Source organism: Arachis duranensis, chromosome 2 (genome assembly GCF_000817695.3).
Source record: "Arachis duranensis cultivar V14167 chromosome 2, aradu.V14167.gnm2.J7QH, whole genome shotgun sequence".
NCBI lineage: Eukaryota > Viridiplantae > Streptophyta > Magnoliopsida > Fabales > Fabaceae > Arachis > Arachis duranensis.
This window is the reverse complement of record NC_029773.3, coordinates 46,143,752-46,166,806: the sequence shown is the minus strand read 5'-3', so window position 1 is coordinate 46,166,806 and position 23,055 is coordinate 46,143,752. Positions and strand designations below refer to the sequence as shown.

Below are 23,055 nucleotides of genomic sequence, written 5' to 3'. Positions count from 1 at the left end.
TATTAAGATGATCTATTTTAATTATGTGAGTGATTATTGTTATTTTTATTTTTTTGTTATATTAGAAAATAATATTTAAAGCTAAAAAAGAGATAATTAATTTTTTAATTTGAATTAAAAAATATCTTGTAAATATATCCAACTTTTATCTATACTAATTACTAAGTGTTATAATATTAAATAGTATAGTATTTGCTATAACAATGATTCAAAATATTAATCCAAGATATATTTAGGCCTAGTAAGACCTCAATGCAAGTAAGATCAACTAAAATCCATTGTTAGGGTCCCAAATCTAACTTAGGTTCATTGCCTTAAAGGCCCAATGCAAATAAAGTCCACGCATCCCCTCTTAAATCGACTAAGATAGATTGGATCTCCATTACTAGTTAGATATGGTAATGAGTACTTAGGGGAGCGTGAGAAGCCCCCTTCCCATTCCTCATTCCTATTTAAAAAAAATGCTCCCGTTCCTTCATCTTCATTGCAAGTTTTCATTTAATTATCCCTTAGAAAACGCAGATCTTCTCGGATATCTACGAATATTTTTTGAAAACTTTTGAAAAAAATTAACATAAAAAGACATAATATAATAATTATAAAATAATCAATTTAACATAATTCTACACAATTTATAACATATTCGTTATGAAAAGTAACATTTTAAAAGGAGAAAATATAAAAAATATATTCCAACATAATAACATAACATAATTTTTTGGGACGATACTGAGCGACGTAGTGACGGACTTGAGAGGCAGAGAAAGTAAGTAAGAGAGAGAGGATCAAGGCTGAGAATGAGAAAGGAAAAATTCGAATTGGAGACAGAAATTAAGGTTACTAAATTCAAGAAATGGATTTATGTATATATAAATTAGGATAAATTAATAATTTTATATTTGTGTATATTTAATAAGTTTCATGGGGTGGGTACATATGTCCGTGACTCCATTAGGGGTGGCAAACGAGAAAACCCGCCCTGTCTCGCCAAAAGTCCGCCATCTAGTGGGCTGGTCTAACCCGTCCCGCTTAAACATATAAAATCGAAGCAATAAAGTTCGATTTATATGGTCCATGCTAAATCGAAGCAATAAGGTTCGATTTATACTCATTTAGTATCAATCCAGCTCATTTTAAATCAAATCTCCTTCGTTTGATTTAGTACATATATAACATCCAAGTAATTCGAATATTATAGATTCGATTTACTACGAAAATACATAATTCGAACTCCATAAATTTGATTTACATAGATATGTTAATTGAGACATGTAAGTTGTAACAACCAACCCTTCTAGAAACAAAATTGAATTCGAAATTTGAAAATCAGTTAGGAGATAGGCTTAGAATTTTGAATTTATGGATAAGAACCTAGTAACCACCCTCCATTTGAAATTTAAAATATCCTAACCACCCTATCCCCAATTGTATATAAATAGGGGAGCACCCATAGATAGAAAATCACTCCTCTCAAATACTAATCATCTCCCTTCTCTCTCTACAAAGAAATATTTTATGGGCAAACACAAGAGACAAGCTCGAAGAAGTGTTAGGAAAAAGAGTAGGGAATTATGCCTTTCTTATTTATGTTGGCATGTAGTATGCTCTATTCTATTTTCCTTCCATCCATGCATGATTATCATCCTTCATGTGTTACATGGCATTGAGTACCTTTTTCTCATCTTTTATCCATATTGATCATGTTTATCTATTTTGTCATTCATGACCTCTTGATTCATTAGTATATACCTTTTCATCATGTTTGATTTAATTATCTAATATACCCTAATTTTACCATGTGCACTTACATGACTTTTTATATCATGATATTATTAACGTTTCTTTAATGTTGAGAGTACGTAACTTTTTACCATGTTTAATTATTTAATATACTCTAATTTTTACCATGTGTATTTACATGACTTTTTCATATCATTATATTATTAATGTTCCTTTAATGTTGAGAGTACATGCCCCTTATAACGTTTTATTTAATTATTTAACATGTCCTAATTTTACTTTGTACCCTTACATGACCTTTGATACCGTTAGATTATTATTATCCCTTTAATGTTGAGAGTACATGCTCCTTTTTGTGTCTTGTTCAAGGTACCCTATTCTATTATGTGTAACTAAATGACCTCTTATATTATTATGTTATTATTGCTCCTTTAATTTAAAGATCAAGGGTACAAGCTTCTTATAATATCTAATCCAAGTTTTTCAAATACCCCCTTTCTTACTATATGCACTTAGATTATATTTTATACATTATATCATTAATATCTTCTTAGGGACAAGAGTACATGTTTTCTTATAATTATTTTATTTCAACTAATTAATATCCCCCATTTTATTACATGAAATTATGTTGACTTTTATACCATTAGATTGATATTAATATTTCCTTGAGTTAAAGAGTACATGCTCTCTTATAACTATTTTATTCTACTATTTAAAATATCATTTTTTTATAATGTACATTTATTTTATATTATTAATACCCCTTAAGGGACGAGAGTACCTACTTTTGTATAAAATCTTATTCAAACATGTTTATTTTATCATGATATATGTCTCTCCTGTTGCATGATCCATTCTTGTATATGCCTAAATAACCCTACTTGTTAAAGAACTGAGGGAATGATCCTTCGGTAAGGGAAGGTGACCCCCAAAGACAAGATAATTGAGATGATCTTTCGATAAGGGAAGGTGATCGGTAAACTTTTGGGAACCTTCGGTAAGGAAAGGGGACTCCCATCAATTTTATATAATAAGATATCTTTGTTGATGTAACTCTTTTCTTGTGTATGTCTAAATAACCTTGATTGTAAATTGAACTGAGGGAATGATCCTTCGGTAAGGAAAGGTGACCCCCAAAGACAAGATATCGAGATGATCCCTCGGTAAGGGAGGGTGATCGATCGAGATGATCCTTCGGTAAGGAAAGGTGATCGCCAAGACATTCGAGATAAGAACCTTCGGTAAGGGAAGGGGACTCTCATTTATACCGGTTGAGCTCAATACCTTTCATAAAAGTTATAAGTTAATGAAAAGAGAAAGTATAAGGCAAAGTTTAATCATGATGATGTTTTATTTATGAACATGTCGATGTTTCGTATGTTACTATTTTTTTCTATTTTTCCTATGTGCTTTCCTTTTTACCTATGTGCTTTACAAGAAAGGATCATATTACATGCCATATCATACGCCCCTTTTTAAAAATCCCGTACGTGGGCTGGAGATGAATATGGAGGTGTTGCATAGCACTCCTACTGAGACGTTAGGTTCTCACTCCCTTTCTTTTCCCGTACTGTCTCTAGAGGAACATGGCACAGCGGATAGAGACGACGCAATGCCCCCGAAGGTAACTTCGGAGCATGACCCCTCGAAGCACGCGTGGATAGTTGCGACCACTACTATCGTGTTCCAAACTATCTACTTAGGTCGAGAGTTTGTGGAAGAAGAACCCCAGCTGCCCGTCGTAACTTTTCTAGATAGGAACGCTTCAGCATCTAGGAAGCGATCATATAAGGTGGTACACCTCGAGTCCGACTCCGAGACCGAGGAAGAGGAATCTGACAACCCTGGCCAGAAGGAAGACACCATGGAGGAGGATCCAGAGGAGGAATTGGACCCTTGCGAAAGTCCAAAGGTGGAATACGTGCCCTCTTCCCCCACTTCGGCACCCCGTCGAGTTTTGGTTCATCCTACCCAACGGAACCGGATCTTCACTGCGCGAAAAGGTGTTGGAGGGAGACCCCTAGTACCTCGATTCGTGAATAAGTGAAGGGTCCTGATCAAGGATAGGATAGGACACAAGTATGGGAGCTTCTTCGACGAGATTAGTTTAGGATGTAATTAGTTTCTTTTCTAGTTATAATTTCCTCTAAGTATTTCATTTTGAACCGTACTCATGGTTAAGATATTATTTCACATTTACTCAAATTCCAACGTTTTAGTGCTACTCATTTTCCGCTCTGTGCGCACTTTCTCTTTCCTTGCGTAATGATTAAGTCATTCTTTTTTTTCTTTGTCGAGTGTGTCACCTTATTTTAAAGACCTTCACGATAGGATAAAACTTAGGGTGTTACATTATTGGTATCAGAGCGAAGTTGATCCTAGGAATCGTGTCTTAGGAGGTATGACTAATAAAAGTTCTCCTTATGGTTATCCATGAACTGGACTTATGGCGAGTCGTGGACGAGTCTTTGCCCTCAGCAGCGAGGAAGCCCACCAGTCAGAAGATCGAATCGAGAGTAAGTGCACAAGTAATGGAACTCCTTTAACTATCCTATACGATACTGGTGCTTCTCATTCATTTATATCTCTCTCTGCTACTAGTCGAATCAGTTTATACATGACCAAATTACCATATGTCCTACTATTAACCACCCCAGCCGGTAAGAGCGTCAAAACTCAGCAGGTTTGTCAGAGGGCTTGCATCCTCTTTTCAGATAGATCATACTTTGTTGACCTGGTATGCCTCCCTTTAGTAGGGTTAGACATCATCCTAGGAATGGATTGGCTCAACAAAAATCGAATCTTGTTAGATTGTTTTGAGAGAAAAATCATCTTTCCTTCTCAATTCATACGAGATACACGTGACCTTCCAAGATCCTCCAAAGGCACAAGTACAAGGCAAGAATATGCCTTGCTAAATTCGGTAAAAGCAGATTCCTATCAGAAGTTCTGTGCGATACCAGTAGTACAAGACTTTTCAGATGTCTTTTCCAAAGATATACCCTCGTTTCTCCCAACACGAGAGGTTGAGTTCTCCATAGAATTGATGCCTGGGACAGGGCCAATCTCTATAGCCCCATACCGGATGGCTCCGTTGGAGCTCACTGAACTGAAGAACCAACTAGAAGAGCTATTGCAAAAGGGATTCATCACACCAAGTGTCTCTCCTTGGAGAGCTCCAATATTATTTGTGAAGAAAAAGGATGGCAGTATGCGCCTCTGCATGGACTATAGGCAACTCAACAAAATCACAGTGAAGAACAAGTATCCCCTCCCAAGAATAGATGACTTAATGGACACCAGACTGCGAAAGAAGCTTCCAAGAGTTAAAATGTCGCTTGACATCCGCCCCAGCACTAACCTTACCTAACCTCGTCATGGCTTTCGAAGTCTACTGCGATGCCTCAGGGTAAGGATTGGGTTGCGTACTAATGCAATTCAAAAAGGTAGTGGCGTATGCATCAAGGCAACTGAAGACCCACGAAGCCAACTATCCAACTCACGACCTTGAACTAACCGCGATAGTATTTACGCTGAAAACATGGAGACATCATTTGTACGGAGTCGGGTTTCAAGTATTCTCTGATCATAAGAACTTAAAGTACATGTTCGACCAGAAGGAACTCAACATGCAACAAAGGAGATGGATGGAGTTCCTTAAAGACTACAATTTTGTTCTAAACTACCACCCGGGGAAGGCTAACCTGGTGGCTGACGCTCTAAGTCGGAAGGTACTCAATGCATCATGGCTGATGATAAAGGAGGCAGAATTGATAAAGAATTTCAGAGACATGAATCACCACCGCTCCAGAAAGCATACACCTGAGCCACCTAACAATGACAAGTCAATTCAAGGAACAAAAAACTAAGGTACAGAGCTCCAACCCCGACTTTCAAGAAACCCTGCGCCTTGTCAAGGAAGGAAAACTGAAAGGCTTCACCAAAGGAGAAGACAAGGTATGGAGGTACCAAGGTCGAATCTGTGTCCCAAGGGAAAGCGATCTTCAAAACAAGATCGCGGAAAAAGCCCGTAAAGGAGATTTTACCATTCATCCTGGCATGATGAAGATGTACCATGATTTGAAGAAGATGTTTTGGTGGCCAGGGATGAAAAGGAATTTGGCTACTGTTGTGAATAAATGTCTGATTTGTCAGAAGATAAAAGTCGAGCATAAAAAACCATCAGGGGTATTGCAACCCCTTGGCATCCCAGAATGGAAGTGGGAGGACATATCGATGGATTTTGTCATGGGACTACCTCGTACTCAAGCAGGACGTGACGCCATATGGGTCATTGTGGACCGGCTTACAAAGACTGCCCATTTTCTACCAATCAAGGCGACCGACTCATTGAAAAGACTAGCCACGCTATATATCAAAGAGATCGTGAGGTTACATGGGGTACCATCAACCATAGTCTCAAACAGAGACCCAAGATTCACCTCTAGGTTTTGGAACGCATTGCAGAAGGCGTTCGGGACAAAGTTGTGCTTAAGCACATCATACCACCCACAAACAGACGGACGAACAGAGAGGACCATCCAGACATTGGAAGACATGTTACGAGCTTGTACTAGACAGACCAGGAAAGTGGGAGAGTCACCTACCACTGATCGAGTTTGCTTACAACAACAGTTACCATGGTAGCATCGGGATGGCACCGTATGAGGCACTGTACGGGCGAAGATGCCAATCTCCTTTATGCTGGGATGGACCAGAAGAAAGAGGCTACTTAGGACCAGAGTTAGTAAGACAGACCACAGAAGATATCAAAAGGATAAAGGAAAGAATGCGCACCGCCCAAAGTCGACAAAAGAGTTACGCAGATCAACAAAGAAAACCCCTCGAATTTCAGGAGGGCGACCACGTGTTCCTAAAAATCACCCCCACCACCGGGGTAGGAAGGGCTCTTAAGGTACGGAAATTAAGCCCCTGGTACCTGGGTCCATTCCAAATCCTCCGGCGTATAGGAAAGTCAGCATACCAGCTCGCCCTACCAACAAATCTATCGAGGCTACACAACGTGTTTCATGTATCCCAACTCCGAAAATATCAGCACGATCCAAGCCATGTGTTACAGCAAGAGGATGTAACACTCAAAGATGACCTGACTTTTGAACTACCAGCCATGAAGATTGTAGACGAAAGCACGAAGCAACTAAGGAACAAGACGATACGACTGGTAAAGGTGGCATGGGGTAGCGGCAACTCAAGGGACTACACGTGGGAAAAAGAGGCAGACATGAGAAAGAAGTTCCCAAACTTGTTTACAGGTAACGATTATGGTGAAGATTTTCTTTCTTCCTCAACAGTAGGGAAGTTACAATAAGACCCATAAAGTTATTTAACAACTCCCATCGACCAATTTCAGACCTGGAATTTGGGGACAAATTCTTTTCTTACGGGGGTGATAATGTAACAACCACCGCTTCTAGAAACAAAATTGAATTCGAAATTTGAAAATCAGTTAGGAGATAGGCTTAGAATTTTGAATTTATGGATAGGAACCTAGTAACCACCCTCCGTTTGAAATTTAAAATATCCCAACCACCCTATCCCTAATTGTATATAAATAGGGGAGCACCCATAGGTAGAAAATCACTCATCTCAAATACTAATCCTCTCCATTCTCCCTCTATAAAGAAATAATATTCTGTCGGCAAACATAAGAGGCAAGCTCAAAGAAGGGTTAGGAAAAAGAGTAGGAAATTATGCCTTTCTTACTTATGTTGGCATGTAGTATGCTCTATTCTATTTTCCTTCCATCCATGCATGATTATCATCCTTCATGTGTTACATGGCATTGAGTACCTTGTTCTCATCTCTTATCCATATTGATCATGTTTATCTATTTTGTCATTCATGACCTCTTGATTCATTAGTATATAACTTTTCATCATGTTTGATTTAATTATCTAATATACCCTAATTTTACCATGTGCACTTACATGACTTTTTATATCATTATATTATTAACGTTTCTTTAATGTTGAGAGTACGTAATTTTTTACCATGTTTAATTATTTAATATACCCTAATTTTTACCACGTGTATTTACATGACTTTTTCATATCATTATATTATTAATGTTCCTTTAATGTTGAGAGTACATATCCCTTATAACATTTTATTTAATTATTTAACATGTCCTAATTTTACTTTGTGCCCTTACATGACCTTTGATACCGTTAGATTATTATTATCCCTTTAATGTTGAGAGTACATGCTCCTTTTTGTGTCTTGTTCAAGGTACCCTATTCTATTATGTGTAACTAAATGGCCTCTTATATTATTATGTTATTATTGCTCCTTTAATTTAAAGATCAAGGGTACAACTCAGTTTTCACAGATCTCAACAAGAGCAGCCAGGCTGCAAGTGCTTCTTCTAATCTCCCATTAACCAAAGCATAGCGTTGAGTAATTCTGTGAGCTGAGATGTGAGGAGATAAAAAGCTGTGGCACTTGGATACAGCCAAGATGCAACTGTTAATTAAGATTCAGTGTCAGATCACATATCATACGAAAAGGTAAGTGATATAGACGTGTTCCATTCTATGATATTCAATCAAAACTGCTTCAGGGTGATATACACACACATACCAAAAGTCCAGTCTATGAAACAACAAAAGAACTACAATGCCCTAATAAAAATGTTAATCAACTTTCAGGCTCAAAAAATCCCAGATGTAAATGCAAGCTCACCAACAAAAAATAACATAAATGTATAATAGCATGCTATATGAGTAACAACATAAGCACAAAACACGCCACAACTCATAAGAGGACACTTGCTGCCAGAAGGGAAATGGATAGCCAGAGATTTCATGCTGATGACTACAATGATTTGCCAGATCGCACAGGAATAAACATCTTTGGGCACAATACAACTTTCTTATATATATATTATTGTATGCAATTACACATAGCAATAGACATGTACATTTTAGCACCATAGAACAACCATATAACCTATTACTCATGCTAACTTGGACACCATAATAAGCCAAACAAGATTGAAAAACATCAATCATAAAATGGAAAAACAAGTACCTATATGCTTTAGTATGTACCAGGTCAGGCTGCAAGACATTCAATTGATTGCTTGCACACCTATATTACCCCCGGAGCCACGGCCATAGACAATTCCACCTGATCTAAGATTAGATAGTAAGGCATCACGACCACTCAAGACCACTTGAAAAAATCCATTCACTCCTTTTGCAAGAAGATCTAATCCTTTTGAAAGCTTCTCTGTCGCTCTGCCTAATTGCTCAACAGTCTTTAGATCTAATTCTGTCTCAATGGGTTCCACCACATTAAGGATAATAGGGTATAATTCCTTAATAGCAGAATCAACTGCTTCCAACTCCTTCAACACAGGAAATCGCCCACTAGAAAATCTAACTCTAACTTCCTCATTTACAAGATTTTGCAAACTTTTAAATTCTGGAACCCATGTATATATTTCAGCCACATCCAAATCTATCAACTTCTTAGTCGAGCCTAAAAAAGCCGCTGCAAACACACTATATACAAATACTATCTGAACCTTTACTCCATACATAGCTTGCATCATAACCTTCCCCTTGGGAGACTTTTCGACCTTTGGCAGATCAAGTGACCCAACAAGATTATCCAAGATTCCATCACATTTTTCAATTCTAGGGTTCCTAGAATCAATATGCTTCTTCCAACCATCAAGTGAAGGATAATTATTTTTTCTATTTATTGTATTCTAGGGGGTCATTCACTCATTATCGACGATCACTCCATCAATGGCCATTGCTTCGTCGATCCGATGAAATAGGGCTCATTCTAGCATATGGCATCATTTTGGCCATTAAGGACCAAATTGTCCTCCAACAATTTGTTCTCTATCCACCTCAGCAACCGTAACAGACACATCACTCACCACCCCTCCAGGTCAGCAATCTCCATTACCGTTTCTAGCCCCAATTCGACAGAAGGACATAATTGTCACAGATTTTACATGGTGAGGGATCGAAATATATTTTTCAATCTTAAGGGACAAAAATATATGTGTTTAAAAAGGTCAGGGACTTATTTGTCTTTTACTCTTATTATTATTAGAAATGGTAAGAGAGAGCAGTAGAGAAAATATTTGTGTGTATTCAAGTTGTGTAAAATGATTCAATATAGAAGGCTATTTATAAGTGCTAAGAGAATTGAAATAATAAAGACGTAATGTCCTATAATAAATATTCAGATATGTTAAATGATGCTAATTGATCCTATTTATACTCTAACATCCCCCCTCAAACTTAAGTGACAACTTGAGTTTGAAACTTATTTGAAACAACTAAATAAAAAACATGCATAAACTGATAGAACGGGTGCAAACGAAATTGCCTAAAGAAAGCGCAGACAAAACTATCAAAAGGAAGCACAGATGAAATTATCGGAAGGAAGTGCAGATGAAACTGCCACAAGAAAACACAGACGAAACTGCCACAAAGAAACGCAGATAGAACTGCCGAAAAGAAGCGCATACAATACTGTTGGAAGGGAACGCAGACGGAACTGTCAAAAGAGAACGTAGACAGAACTGTCGCAAGAGTGGCAATTGCCGAAAAACTGCTGAAAAGATGACGAACTGCTGAAAAACTATTAAAAAGTGACACAGTGCGAAGAGATGACAAACTATCGAAAGGTGATAAAAAATATATCGTTTCTCCATGAGAGTAAGTAAGTAGTTGATGAGCTAATCAGTGAGTTAAGAAAAGCATCAAATCATTGACAAAAAAAGAAAAAAATGGCATAGAAAAAAAGTATGAAAGTACGGTGATTTCACCAGAAGAAAATCAACTTATTGTCCTCAAGGAGGATACCATGACTCTAATACTATGTTAGAACGGGGAGAAGGAGCAATAGGAAAAAGGTTTGTGAGTGCTCAAGTTGTGTAGAATGATACAATATAGAAGGATATTTATAGATGATGAGAGAATCGAAATAATAAAAACGTAATATCCTATAATAAATATTCAGATATATTGAATAATGCTAATTGATTTAATTGATTCCAATTATATTCTAACAATTATAATCAATTAATTGATATACATAATATTAAATCGTGTGATACTTAAATATCTAATTAAATCAATTAATTGATATAATTAATCCATCGTAATGAATTGTATTTAATGAGTCAAAAGAAATAAATCAAGAAACACTTTTAAAAGTATGCCATGTCAGCTTTATTATTAAGTCCAAAAACTCAATTTTTATATAATAAAATAGATTAGGAAAGAGCCGTATATAAATTTATTTCCTTAATGAATGTTAATTTTGTTGTGAAATTCTATATTACCTTTAAAATTTAGCGTAATTGAGTCTAATTTTTATATTTTGAAATAAATTTACTCGAAAAAATTAATATGTAAATCACATTATTATTACAAAATTACTTTATTAACATAATTAGTGGTGCTTACTTGAACCATTAAATTTAGCTTCTAATAATATTAAAGCCAATCTATTTTATTATCTTGTGCCTTCAAAGAATTTACACCACTGATATAAAAATCTAACAAAGTGAAAAAAATTCATTACATTCGGTATATTCATTTTAACAAATATTCTTCCATTTATATACTATAAAAAATACACTGGTCACCTTGAATTATTACAGGTCAACTTCCATTCACAGTGGTAGAACACTACATCACATCCGGCAGATAGCAGCGGTTATGTACAAGATTAGTAGCGGTTTCTAACCGCTGCCAAACGGATAGCAGCGGTTGATAAATCCACTGAAAGATAGTGTGCAGCTAAACCCTTAGCAGCAGTTATTAGTAACCGCTAGTACAACCGCTGCTAAATGGTATTTTTTAGCAGCATTATTTTGCAACAGTTTCATCCGCTACTAAATCGTGAAAATATGATTTAAGGGAGATTGCAGCGGTTGTCAACCGCTGCAAAATGACATTCGTTCACTATATACAGTAGACCAGATGATTATGATTATTTAATAAAATTAATTTGTATTTATTGCATTCAATTTAAATAAGTAAGAAATCATCTTATTTTAATTTAGTCCTTAATTCATATGATTTGAATTTGGCTCAATATATATGATTTGATTTGATTTGATTATTAGTTAAAAATATCTCAATTATCTATTTTATTCATAGATTTATTATTTTAATGACTAATAAATTAATTAACTAGTACACACAATAAATTTGGTTTAATAAACTAAAAGAAATAAATTAGGAAATACTACCAAATCAAATTGATATAAATTATAATAAATTATGTGATATTTAAATATCTAATTAAATCAATTAGTTGATATAGTTAATTTATCATAATAAATTATATTTAATGAGTTAAAAGAAACAAATCGCTAAACACTCTCATAAGCATGTCACGTTAAAGTGCAGAAACCTGATTTTTATATAATAGAATAGATAATAAATAGAATATATGAGAATATGATATGTGACATATTTTAATTATGAAATTGGTATTATATAATCGATTTTTTCTAAATCCTTATTGCTTGTTCGTTGCTAATTTTTAGTAATTACTTAATAATTTTCGCCTATAAAACTATCAACTACCTAATATTATGATTTAATTAATAAAAATGATGACATTAATATTTTTTCAAAGTCTTATTATTATTTATAATTAGAAAATAGACATAAATAAATTTATTTTTTTAATGAATGTTAATTTTATTGTCAAATTCTATATTACCTTTAAAATTTTAGTGTAATTGAGTCTAATTTTTACATTTAATTTTGAAATGAATTTACTCGAAAAATTAATATGTAAATCACATTATTATTATTATAAAAATACTTTTTTAACAATTAGTGGTGCTTGTTTGAACCATTAAATTTAGCTTCTAATGATATTAAAGTCAGCCTATTTTACACGACTGACATAAAAATATAACAATTGAAAAAAAATTCATTACAATAGGTATATTCATTTTAAAAAATATTCTTCTATCTAATACTATAAAAAAATACATTGGCCATTTTAAATTACTACAGATCAATTTCCATCCACAGTAGTAGAATGCCTAAATTGAGATATATTCATCAAACAAACAATCAATAAAACACTCATCCGTATTTTCTCATTTTGGGTACATTTATAATACATAAAAGAAATTATACATAAATAAAAAAAAAAGAAGAAGAAAAGAAGATTTGAAATAGTAAGAGCGATAAAAATTACGATTCTTATAATTTTTGTGTGGCTATCTATATATAGTAGACCAGACAACTATGATTATCTAACAAAATTAATTTGTATTTGTTGCACTCAACTTGAATAAGTAAGAAATTATCTTATTTTAATTTAATCCTTAATTCATATGATTTGAATTTAGCTCAATATATATGATATGATTTGATTTTGATTTAATTGTTAGTTGAAAATATTTCAATTGTTTATTTTATTCATAAATTTATTATTTTAATGACTAATAAATGAATCAAATTAATTAATTAGTACACAATAAATTTGATATAATAAATTAAAATAAATAAATTAACAAAATATTAACAAAATATTAAAATAAATAAATTAAGAAATACTATCAAATTAAATTGATATAAATTATAATAAATTAAATGACATTTAAATATCTAATCAAATCAATTAATTGATATAGTTAGTTTATAATAACAACTTGTAGTCAATTCTATCATTGAGTGTAGAAATCCAATTTTTATATAATAGAATATTAATTATGCATCTATTTACTTTGACAACATAATTATGTATATTGGAAAACTATTATTTTTCAAAAAAATAATGAAACTTTAATTTCAAAAATACTTTTTTTGGCATTTTGGATGAGTTTGTCGCACTACCAGCGAACTTTATTATTTGGTTAAATTAGACAGTTAGTCCCTAGATTTTCAATAAAATTGTAAATTGGTCCCTATAATTTAAAAGCTTATAATTGGGTCCTGGAAGAAAATTAAAATTTGTAATTAGGCTCAATAACGTTTACTGTAAAAAAATACACATTTACCATAATGTCCATTTCTTTTTCTTTTTCTTCCATTATCCTTTCTCTTTCTCTTTTTCCCTTCTTTCTTCACTAGCAGCCATGGCCATGGCATCAACCACCACAGCAGCTCCCTTCTTCTTCCCTTCCGTTCCTCTTTGCGAATTCAGTTCCTCTTCAAGCAAATAATAATTTGCTGGGCTGCATTTTCGCATTTCTACTGTTGTTCAATGAAGCTGATTATATTGTTTGAAATGTTGAATTGCAATGAATTCAAAACTCTCTTATCGTAGTAGTACACAAAGTCTCAAACTTTGACTCTGTCCAATCTTTCCGAACTCTCTCTGATTACTTCAACATGTAAATGTAGTTTTTCTTTTATTTCTTGTACAAGCTTGGGCAAACGAATTATGTTCATATTTGAGGAAATTTGTGGGTTTTGAGTTTACTAAATCCGGTTGTCTAGATGACCATAATTGTAGATAATAATGTAATAATTCATATTTTTAGATGTCAACGAATGAAAGATGCATTCTTGGTATTCGATGAAATGCTTGTGAGGAGAAGGGTAACGTTTGAGGAATGTTGGTACATATTTGAATATATTTTTCATAGTGCTAGAGCTACATTAAACCAAACACCACTTGAGATGGTAACAACAACAACAATGGCAACCATCTCCTCCATAATCCAATTCATGACATTCTTTTCTCTTTTTCCTCTGTTTTAGAAAGTGGAGAAGTGATAATGAGAGGACTGGGGTAGGGTGGGGTGGGTTAGAAATTTTTTTGTCATTTTTAAATAGTTAAATTATAGTGTTGGTCTCTATACTTTTACTAAAATTGTAAACTAGTTCTCACTGTTAAACATGTGCAACTCACATGTTTAAAATAGCGAATATGCTGAGAAATATTCCGTTACGGTGTTTGAACGGTAAGGACCCTTATTACAAATTTTAATTTTTTTTAGGGACCCAATTACAAACTTTTAAACTATAGAGACCAATTTGTAATTTCACTGAAAATGTAGGGACTAACTGTGTAATTTAACCTTATTATTTTTGTAAGTATCATCGCACCTCTTGACGAACTTCTAATTTTATATGAAGTTTACCTTATTGCACGGCGAATTTTGAGTCAAATCCTCTCCAAATAGAAAGAAAGAGAATAAATAAAAAGTAAAAAAGACAAATTGAATATTGAAGAAGATAACAAGAAGAAGATAGAACACTCACATTCCACACGACCCTTTCCTTTTTTTCTTTGATCACAATAAGTATGGCTTCTTCAACATCGTTGGCGACAATGGCAACTATTATCATCGTCTCCAGAAGTACACGACTACACAAAAATGCACAAATAAACCATTGTCAGCCCGGAAAGAAAAAAAAAAACTAAGAATTTAAAATTTGTCGAAGAGTGCGGCAAATTTTATAAATTTTATAAAGTTTGCCGGGAGTACGGCAAACTTGTTCCTATAAAAAATGGTTAGATTCCAAAATATAAAGTTGGATTAATTTTTTTTTTTTTGAAAATAAAGTTCTTTTTTATTTTATAATAGAAAAATCCCTATATTATTTCATTAATTATAGCTATTTAAAAATTCATATGTGTACTATTCTATCCCATTATTCTTCTATTAATTGTTGCTATACTAAGCAATTATTCTATTTAAAATTTTAAACAAACTAAATGGAGGAAAATTTACTATTATTAATATATTTATCTCTTAATACGAATCAGTATATTTAATTATAATATTTTTAAAATAATCATGCAATTTTAGTTAAAAAATCTTTTTAAATTTAATTTTGATATAGACTTAGTATTCTAGCATTAATAAAATTGCCTAATTTTAAAGTTAACTTTTATGTATTAATAATTTTAAAATATATCAAAATTATATGACAAAGTATCATATTAGTAGCATTTTTAACTCAATTATTTGTACTTTTTTTAATTATATTAAAAACATAAATTTATAAATTGTTAAAAAAAATAAATATTAAAAAATAAAAAATTTTATATCCAAATTAAATAGATGCACCTAATAAATTTAAGTCACCTTTCAAAGAGCCTTTGAATCTAAACTAATAAAATTCTAATATTAGAATTCAATTATTTAAATAATTTCTAAACTATTTTATTATAGACCTTAGATATATATTTATTAGAATTATTTTTGTAATCACAACTAATTAAAATAGTATATCCAAGTAGAATATGCAAAATCTCTACAAATTCTAATTATTTTCGTATTAAATAAGTCTTATCATTTGCTATTTATGTAATGCTCTAAGGTTATAGAATAATCATATTGAGAAGTCAAATTGACCTTTATGTCCCTCGTTGACAACACATTGATGCATCGTATGGGTGATAGTTTTTGGAAAAAAAAAAAAAATACCATGTATAATATGTTGCGTTCTCGCGCCATCAGATGGGTGATATTCTATGATATGTTGCATTCTTGCGGCAAGGCTACTGATCTGGCACGTTTTGGTGTCAGTTTACATGTGTTTCTCTTTTTGTCATTTTTTTGAAAAATATTATATATTAAATGATTAGATTTTCTAACATTTAATGAAATCATTAATTTAGACAAACATATATTATTATTAGAGTATTTATTTATTTTGATCCTCATAGAATTTCAGAGCAAACACTTTAGTTTTCAACTAAAATTAATTACTTAATTGGTTTCTAACAATTAACTCCGTCAGTAACTTAGGTCTTTTATTCTATTAACTCTAATGAAGGATAAAATAGACCATGATAACTCCAACATGGGATAAAATGATCCTTGACCCCCTTTGTTTGAAATCAACACCTTCGCTGCTAATATAAAAATTGGAGCGATTACTAAACATTGGTCTGGAGAAGAAGTTGGAGAAAGCGATTGGAGTGGTGGACAATGTGGCCATGAAGATGATAGGGCAGAGGAGGAGGAGGAAGACGGTGACGACAACGACGGCTCTTAACAAATCGGACTTGTTGTCTAGATTCATAGCAGTATCCATCAAAGGTAAGAAGTACTTGAGAGACATATTCATTAGTTTTTTAAGTATGAATTGGTTGAGAACAAGTTTATGATTTTTCTTCTTGTGAATATTAAATTTGCAGAATGTGCATTGTGTAGCTTGAAGTTGCAGTATTAGACTGTTACCGTTATGCCAGATATGATGGAAATTAGAGGAGAACAATATCATTTCCAAATAGAAGGAGTCAGGATTTTAGGAAATTATTATCTCCTAATATATTTATGAGTAATATATATATTAATTATAACCACAAATTAAACTATTTTACATTAAATGACTTATATAATAGTAATCTCATTAATTGTTATAAATGTTAATAAAATAAGTCATTATTACTTTTGATTTGAAATTAAATGAGAATAAAACAAAAGATACTCTTGTATTTGGGCTTTAGAGCTTAATGGGTGGTAACTACACTCAAATATAAATAATAACTTAAGGGTGTGTGTGGTTGGAGGAATTATAAATAATTTCTATGAATTTTAAGATGGGAATATCATATTCTTATATTTGGTTCAAACTTTGAAAAACTATTCCTAAGCAAGTTTGATTTCAGGGAATCAAAATACTATCATTTCAATTCCCATCTTCCCCTTAAGTATCTTTAATTCCCATGAGAATGGAATCTTTATAACAATGTAATATGTAACACCCTACCATACAGAGTCTTATGCTTAAGTCATAATTCAGAGATGGCAAGGTATTACGACCTCTAAAAATAAAAATTTAGTACGTATAGTAGTATGAATGATTGATTATAACTAGGAGCCTTTGTAGAAGAAGGGGTAAACAAAAATCGCAACTCAAAAGCGCAACACTCCGATCGATAACGTAACGAACAAGGATAACCAACGCGAGATTATATATATACAAAGGAGAGTCAAAAACAGGAATATCAAGACTCAAGATCCGGCTGCGAAGATAACCGGTCCGAGCATAACAACATATACATATGATAAAATAAGGAAAAACCCCAAAGAAAACCCAAAGGGACACAAATACATAAAACCTAATCTCCAAAATCTCCCATAAGAGGAGTCATCACATTTTATATTATTTAATGGAGATAAAAGTATCTAAGCAAAATTTATGAACCAAAACATAGCCCCGAGAGCAAAGGATCTTCGCAAATCTAGAAGTCTCCAGCATGCCTCAGCGGAAAACCTCACGTCCTGCATCTGAAAACCACAAAATCTGCATGGGTGAGAACCAGAGGTCCCCAGCATGGTAACAGCTTCCACATATATAATGCATAATAATGGAGGAAAGCCAAAGGCAATCCTAGAACTTCCTCCAGATAATATCAAAGCTTATAAACAGGCTAAACCAAAAAGGGCATCTGACTAAAGATTCTTCAGTCTAACTAATACTTCCCTTTCCAATTCCTTCAAACCTCCCAACCACCAGCAGGAGTATAATGTAGCAAACACAGTTATATTAAACAAGGAATATACAAATAGGAGCAGTTAATGCATTTAGACAATTAGCAAGTAATATGCAGTCAAATAGGCAATCTCAAACAATTCATATAGTATGCATATGATGAATGCCTATTCCTAGTGGCTGATGATATCATCTGTCGGTTATAGAGCCAACCCGACAAGTCCTGGCAGTTAACCATTGGACTGTCCCTCTGTCACGCATCCCCAACTCGAGTTATACTCGTTATAAACTTGATCATAATCATGATCTATATCCATCACCCTCACTGGTGAATATTTACGGGGGCGAGCTCATCCGGGTCTTTCACAGTGCCCGGCCATACTTATGACATAGGGTCAAAAGAGCTTCAAGTCTCAACCTGGAGCACGTAGTGGCTAGCGACTGATTCCTCCCAGGGAAACTCTCATCTCCAACAGTGGAAGTGCAACATTCACAATTTATTCAACAGCATATATGCATTTATACATGGCCATAATCATGGCTCCGCCGTAACACGGCAATAATCTAGCCTTCCGGCTCACGGTTAAATCCATAACCAGCCCATTGGCATCACGGTTAAATCCATAACCAGCCATCTCATTAACAAATACGGCCTTTCGGCCCATGGCATAACAAGCACTTGCACCACCATTCTCCGCATCTCACATAATCATCTTTGATCCTCATTGATCATTCATTTTCCCCTTGCTTCACTCGCAAGTTACCACATTCACTAGCCTTTCTTCTCATAGCTAGACATATCATAATGATTTAAGATATAAGTGGTGAGATCGGAGACTTAGAAGTATGAGATTTGACTTTTAAAACTCAAAAATCAACTTTGGGATGAAAACAGGGCAACGCGTACGCGCACTCCACGCGCACGCGTGGATGGCCTCAAAACTCATCGACGCGCAAGCGTCATGCACGCTAACGCGTGGATTAAAAATTTTCCAATCGACGCGTACACGTCAACCACGCGTACGCGTGGGTACTCTCGTGCCCAGGGACAAAGCTGGCACAGTTCTGGCACAACTCTCTGGAAAATGGCTGGGCATTGGGTGCAGCACAATCGGCGCGCCCGCGCACATCACGCGCACGCGTGGATGGCATTTCTGGAAGAATGGCGCGCACGTGCCAAGTGCGCCCACGCGCAAGGGGTCATTCTGCTAAAAATTTTCTAAGTTAAAAGCTGCAGAATTCACCAATTTAAACCCCAATCTTCCAACGGACATAACTTCCTCATTTTAAATCATTTTTCACCCGTTCTTCGAACGGCATGGACATCCCAGATCCAATTTCATTTCTAAACAGATTTGGCACAAAACAGAGATCCGTAGTCCAAGTTATGTCCCACCAAAGTATGCCCAAAAACCATGTTTTTCATAAAAACCACAGTGCCATTTTCAAAACAAGCCATTTCCAACTCTTTTCAAAATCAATCAAAACATGCCATTTTCATCCCCTTTTCTTTGAAATCAATCAAAATATATCAATTTCAACATCAAGCCTCCTCAACTCACACATTGACACTTTACCACAATTTATCAAAATCACTATCTCATCATTTTAACCCAGTTCACTCAAGTGGCTCAAACTCAAATATATTGACATATCATATACTCTTCCTCATGCCAATTCTCACAACATCAATTCCACTAAATCATCAGTGTACACAATCAATATCATACTCACCATCAACATGGTTCAACCCACAATTCAACCATAACCAATCATCAACATATATCACAACATGCATATTTCTCATGCATCATACCGTCAAGGCATCATTAATCATCATCACATATATGACCACATCATATACATCAACAATTCAAAAACATCAACAATTCAATGCCTATCTTAGGGCCTCTAGTCTAAGTATTTCCTACCACATTACATATTAGATACAGGAAACTGAAACCATACCTTAGCCGATTTTCCCAAGCTCCACCGGAGCACTTCCAAACCACTTATCCACAAGCTCTCAAGGCCTCAACACCTCCAAGAACAGATTTTTCACCACCAAATCCCTTTTTCAAGCTTTTCAAAATCACCAATCAAGCTCCAATACTCACATATACACAACCTAAGCCACAATCATCATACACATATACAACATCTCAAAACCTAAACATCATAGAACAACAAAATACACTATGGTTGAGAATCTTACCACACCCAAGGTCCAAGGAGACAAGATTAACCTTCTCCTTCAAGAGAGTTGGGTCCTATAACATCAAAGAACCCAAAATCTCAACATTTCACCCATGAAACTCGAAAATAAGGCTGGGATTTCGAAGAGCAAAACGTGGCTTACCTCAAGATTAATTGTATGGGTTTTGTAGAGCTCTCCGCGGTGAATGCATGGCCGCAAACGGAGCGGCAATCGGAGCTCTAGATCAAAAGTTATGGTGGTTTGAAGATCAACCAATGGAGAGAACTTGAGAGAGTGTTCTTCTCCTCCCTCACTCTATTTCAGCTTGTGTGTGTAACAAATGAGGAGAGAGAGTGCTGAAAATTAGGGTTTTGGTTAAGTTATGTTGGGCCAAGGGCCCACTTTGGGTCCAATTGGCTCGGTTTGGCCCGTTCGGTCCAAAGTTTGGTCCGAATTCTATAAAATTGGTACCAAAATTCTTGTCTCAATCTCCTCTATCACATTTAGCCATAAAAATCACATTTTAGGCTTTCTAGAATAAATTCTCATTTATGGGTTAATTAGCCGTTAATTAACCGGGTTTTACATAATACTTGAACCACACACACTCTAAGGGTTTTGGTCCCCAACACATCAAAGCTGCCTTCGCATTTCTTTTTCCTTAAAAGGAGTTGCGACGATTCAGCCCTATTGGGGATATAGAAAACTTTGATTGAGGAAGATAAAAGAACCAAACTCTTTCAATCATGGTTATGAATTCAAGTATATTTTTGCATTCAAGTATTTTTTTTTCTTAATGATTTAACATGGATGATCTTGGAGTTAAGAAATTTTGAGAAAATTTCAACACAAGGACCATTTTGTCTCCCGTTAGAGTTGCTAGGGACTATTTTATTTTCCGTTAGAGTTGATGAAGTAAAGGACCTAAGCGAGTGATGAAGTTAATTGTTAGGGACCAATTGAGTAATTACTTTTAGTTGAGGACTAAAGTATCTGGTCTGAAAATTTTTGGGGACCAAAATGGATAATTATTATTATTATTATTATTATTATTATTATTATTATTATTATTATTATTATCTTAAATGTAGAAATAAGAGAAAATTAATTTAAAAATATCATTAAGTTCTTCGTCTATATAACATTGCCCATTTTTCAAAATTTTCATTCCCATGATTTAATTCCATGATATCTCAATTAGAACCCCTAATTTAATTCTTTCTATAAATAAAATTCCTAATTCATTGCATTTTAATTTTTTTAGTTATGTATGGTAACTAATTTTTCTCTTAAATGAATGTAAATAATAAAGAACCAATTCAAATAATCATATCAGATAAACCTAAGTCATTTAGGGTTTTTACGAACACCATTTAATAGTCTCCTCAAAAAATTAAGTTGCATAGTAAAAACAATTTGATAACGTTAATCGTTAATGGAATTGATACATGTTTAAAAGGGTATTTTTGTTATATTAAACATAAGGTGCAAAATAATAACCTTATCATATTTAAGGTCCTAAATATTAAAAAATTATACTATATTGATCTTGAATGTTAAGAAACCAAGAATTCGTCTTAAAACTACTAAAATAGTAATGCTGACACACAAAAAAAATCTATTGGATTAAATGAGATATTAAAAAGTTTAAGATTCTTTTGAAATTCATTAGGAGGCATAATTTTAGTATTAAATTCAAGTAAGATGAATAATTTGTTTTATTTGTTATATGAAAAAATTTAAAATTTAAGATAATTTTTACTATTAATTCTTTTAATTTTAACCTCTTATCTAAATTATCAAGGACAAATTATTTAGAAGTTTGATAAAAAAAATCCTTTTAATAACTCAGATTGCAAAACATATATTTTTTCTGTGTCTTTTCTTATATCATTTATACTCGTTTTTATTTTTTTATTAGGGACTATATATATATATATATTATATAATTTTTTTTCATGTATGATTAGAAAAATATAATATTTTTTATCTTAAAATTTGATAATGGCCCCACTACACATACAAGCAAATAACGCATACAATCCGTACAAGTTGGCCTAACTCAGGTTTAATCCACGCGCACTCCCTCCCTTTAAATGGAGCGTCAATTTCACGCGCGTCATTCGAACGATTACGCTTCGAAAAAACCGCTCGTTATGGCTCACTCTTCCTCTTCTCCTTCAAAGATAACACAAATCCTCAAATTTCGAGCAACATTCCAAACTGAAGAGACATTTGAACTAGTCGCGAATAATAGCAGAAACCATCAACAAAATATTATTCAAGGTACGTTATTGTTTTACTTATCTTGTACATTTTTCACATTTCTGTTTCTAATTTCGAAATCGAAGAACTATGTTTTACTGTTTTTCTATGTTCTTCTAGGTTTTATTGATCTTCTTGTTCTAAGAAATTGAACACATGGTGTAAATATATTTGATCCAATTATAAGTAAATTTTTTTTTCCATAATTAAACTCTCTCTAGTGTATTCAAAATTTCTGATTTACAGGTACTATAATATGAAGTGGTGATCCAGATAGATTGGAACCCATATATGACGGTCTGTATAGAGATCTGCATAATACACCCAAACAAAGACTATAAATACACCCGATAAAAAATTAAATTTACACCCCTGCTGCAGATTTTAACCCAACACTACCTGAAAGCCACTTGTTGTCCACAAGACCAAAAT

The 23,055-nt window shown here is 33.7% G+C and overlaps 2 protein-coding genes across 2 annotated transcripts; one reads left to right on the top strand and one right to left on the bottom strand.

Annotated features, from left to right (window-relative positions):
* The first annotated feature begins 4,189 nt into the window (after nucleotides 1-4,189).
* LOC107474409 (uncharacterized) lies at nucleotides 4,190-5,113 on the top strand. Its single transcript, XM_016094034.1, has one exon. The coding sequence runs from the start codon at nucleotides 4,190-4,192 to the stop codon at nucleotides 5,111-5,113; it is 924 nt and encodes a 307-aa protein (XP_015949520.1).
* A 3,720-nt stretch (nucleotides 5,114-8,833) lies between these two features.
* On the bottom strand, nucleotides 8,834-16,784 carry LOC107474408 (protein BPS1, chloroplastic-like). The gene is made up of 3 exons (XM_052257816.1): nucleotides 16,568-16,784; nucleotides 10,206-10,284; nucleotides 8,834-9,464 (listed from the first exon to the last, which is right to left on the bottom strand). The coding sequence occupies exons 1-3, from the start codon at nucleotides 16,782-16,784 to the stop codon at nucleotides 8,834-8,836; spliced, it is 927 nt and encodes a 308-aa protein (XP_052113776.1).
* Nucleotides 16,785-23,055: the final 6,271 nt, after the last annotated feature.

Bases quoted from the DNA above. Each gene is read 5' to 3' on its own strand.
- LOC107474409 (XM_016094034.1), top strand. From the start codon at position 4,190: ATGGCGAGTCGTGGACGAGTCTTTGCCCTCAGCAGCGAGGAAGCCCAC.
- LOC107474408 (XM_052257816.1), bottom strand. From the start codon at position 16,784: ATGTCTCTCAAGTACTTCTTACCTTTGATGGATACTGCTATGAATCTA. The intron at 10,285-16,567 runs GTGTTGATTTCA...CTCTTTTGACAG, and splicing joins TTTTTATATTAGCAGCGAAG to TTCCGTCTGCGTTCCCTTCC. The intron at 9,465-10,205 runs GTCTGTGTTTTC...TACAATAAATAG, and splicing joins CGTTTCTTTGTGGCAGTTTC to AAAAAATAATTATCCTTCAC.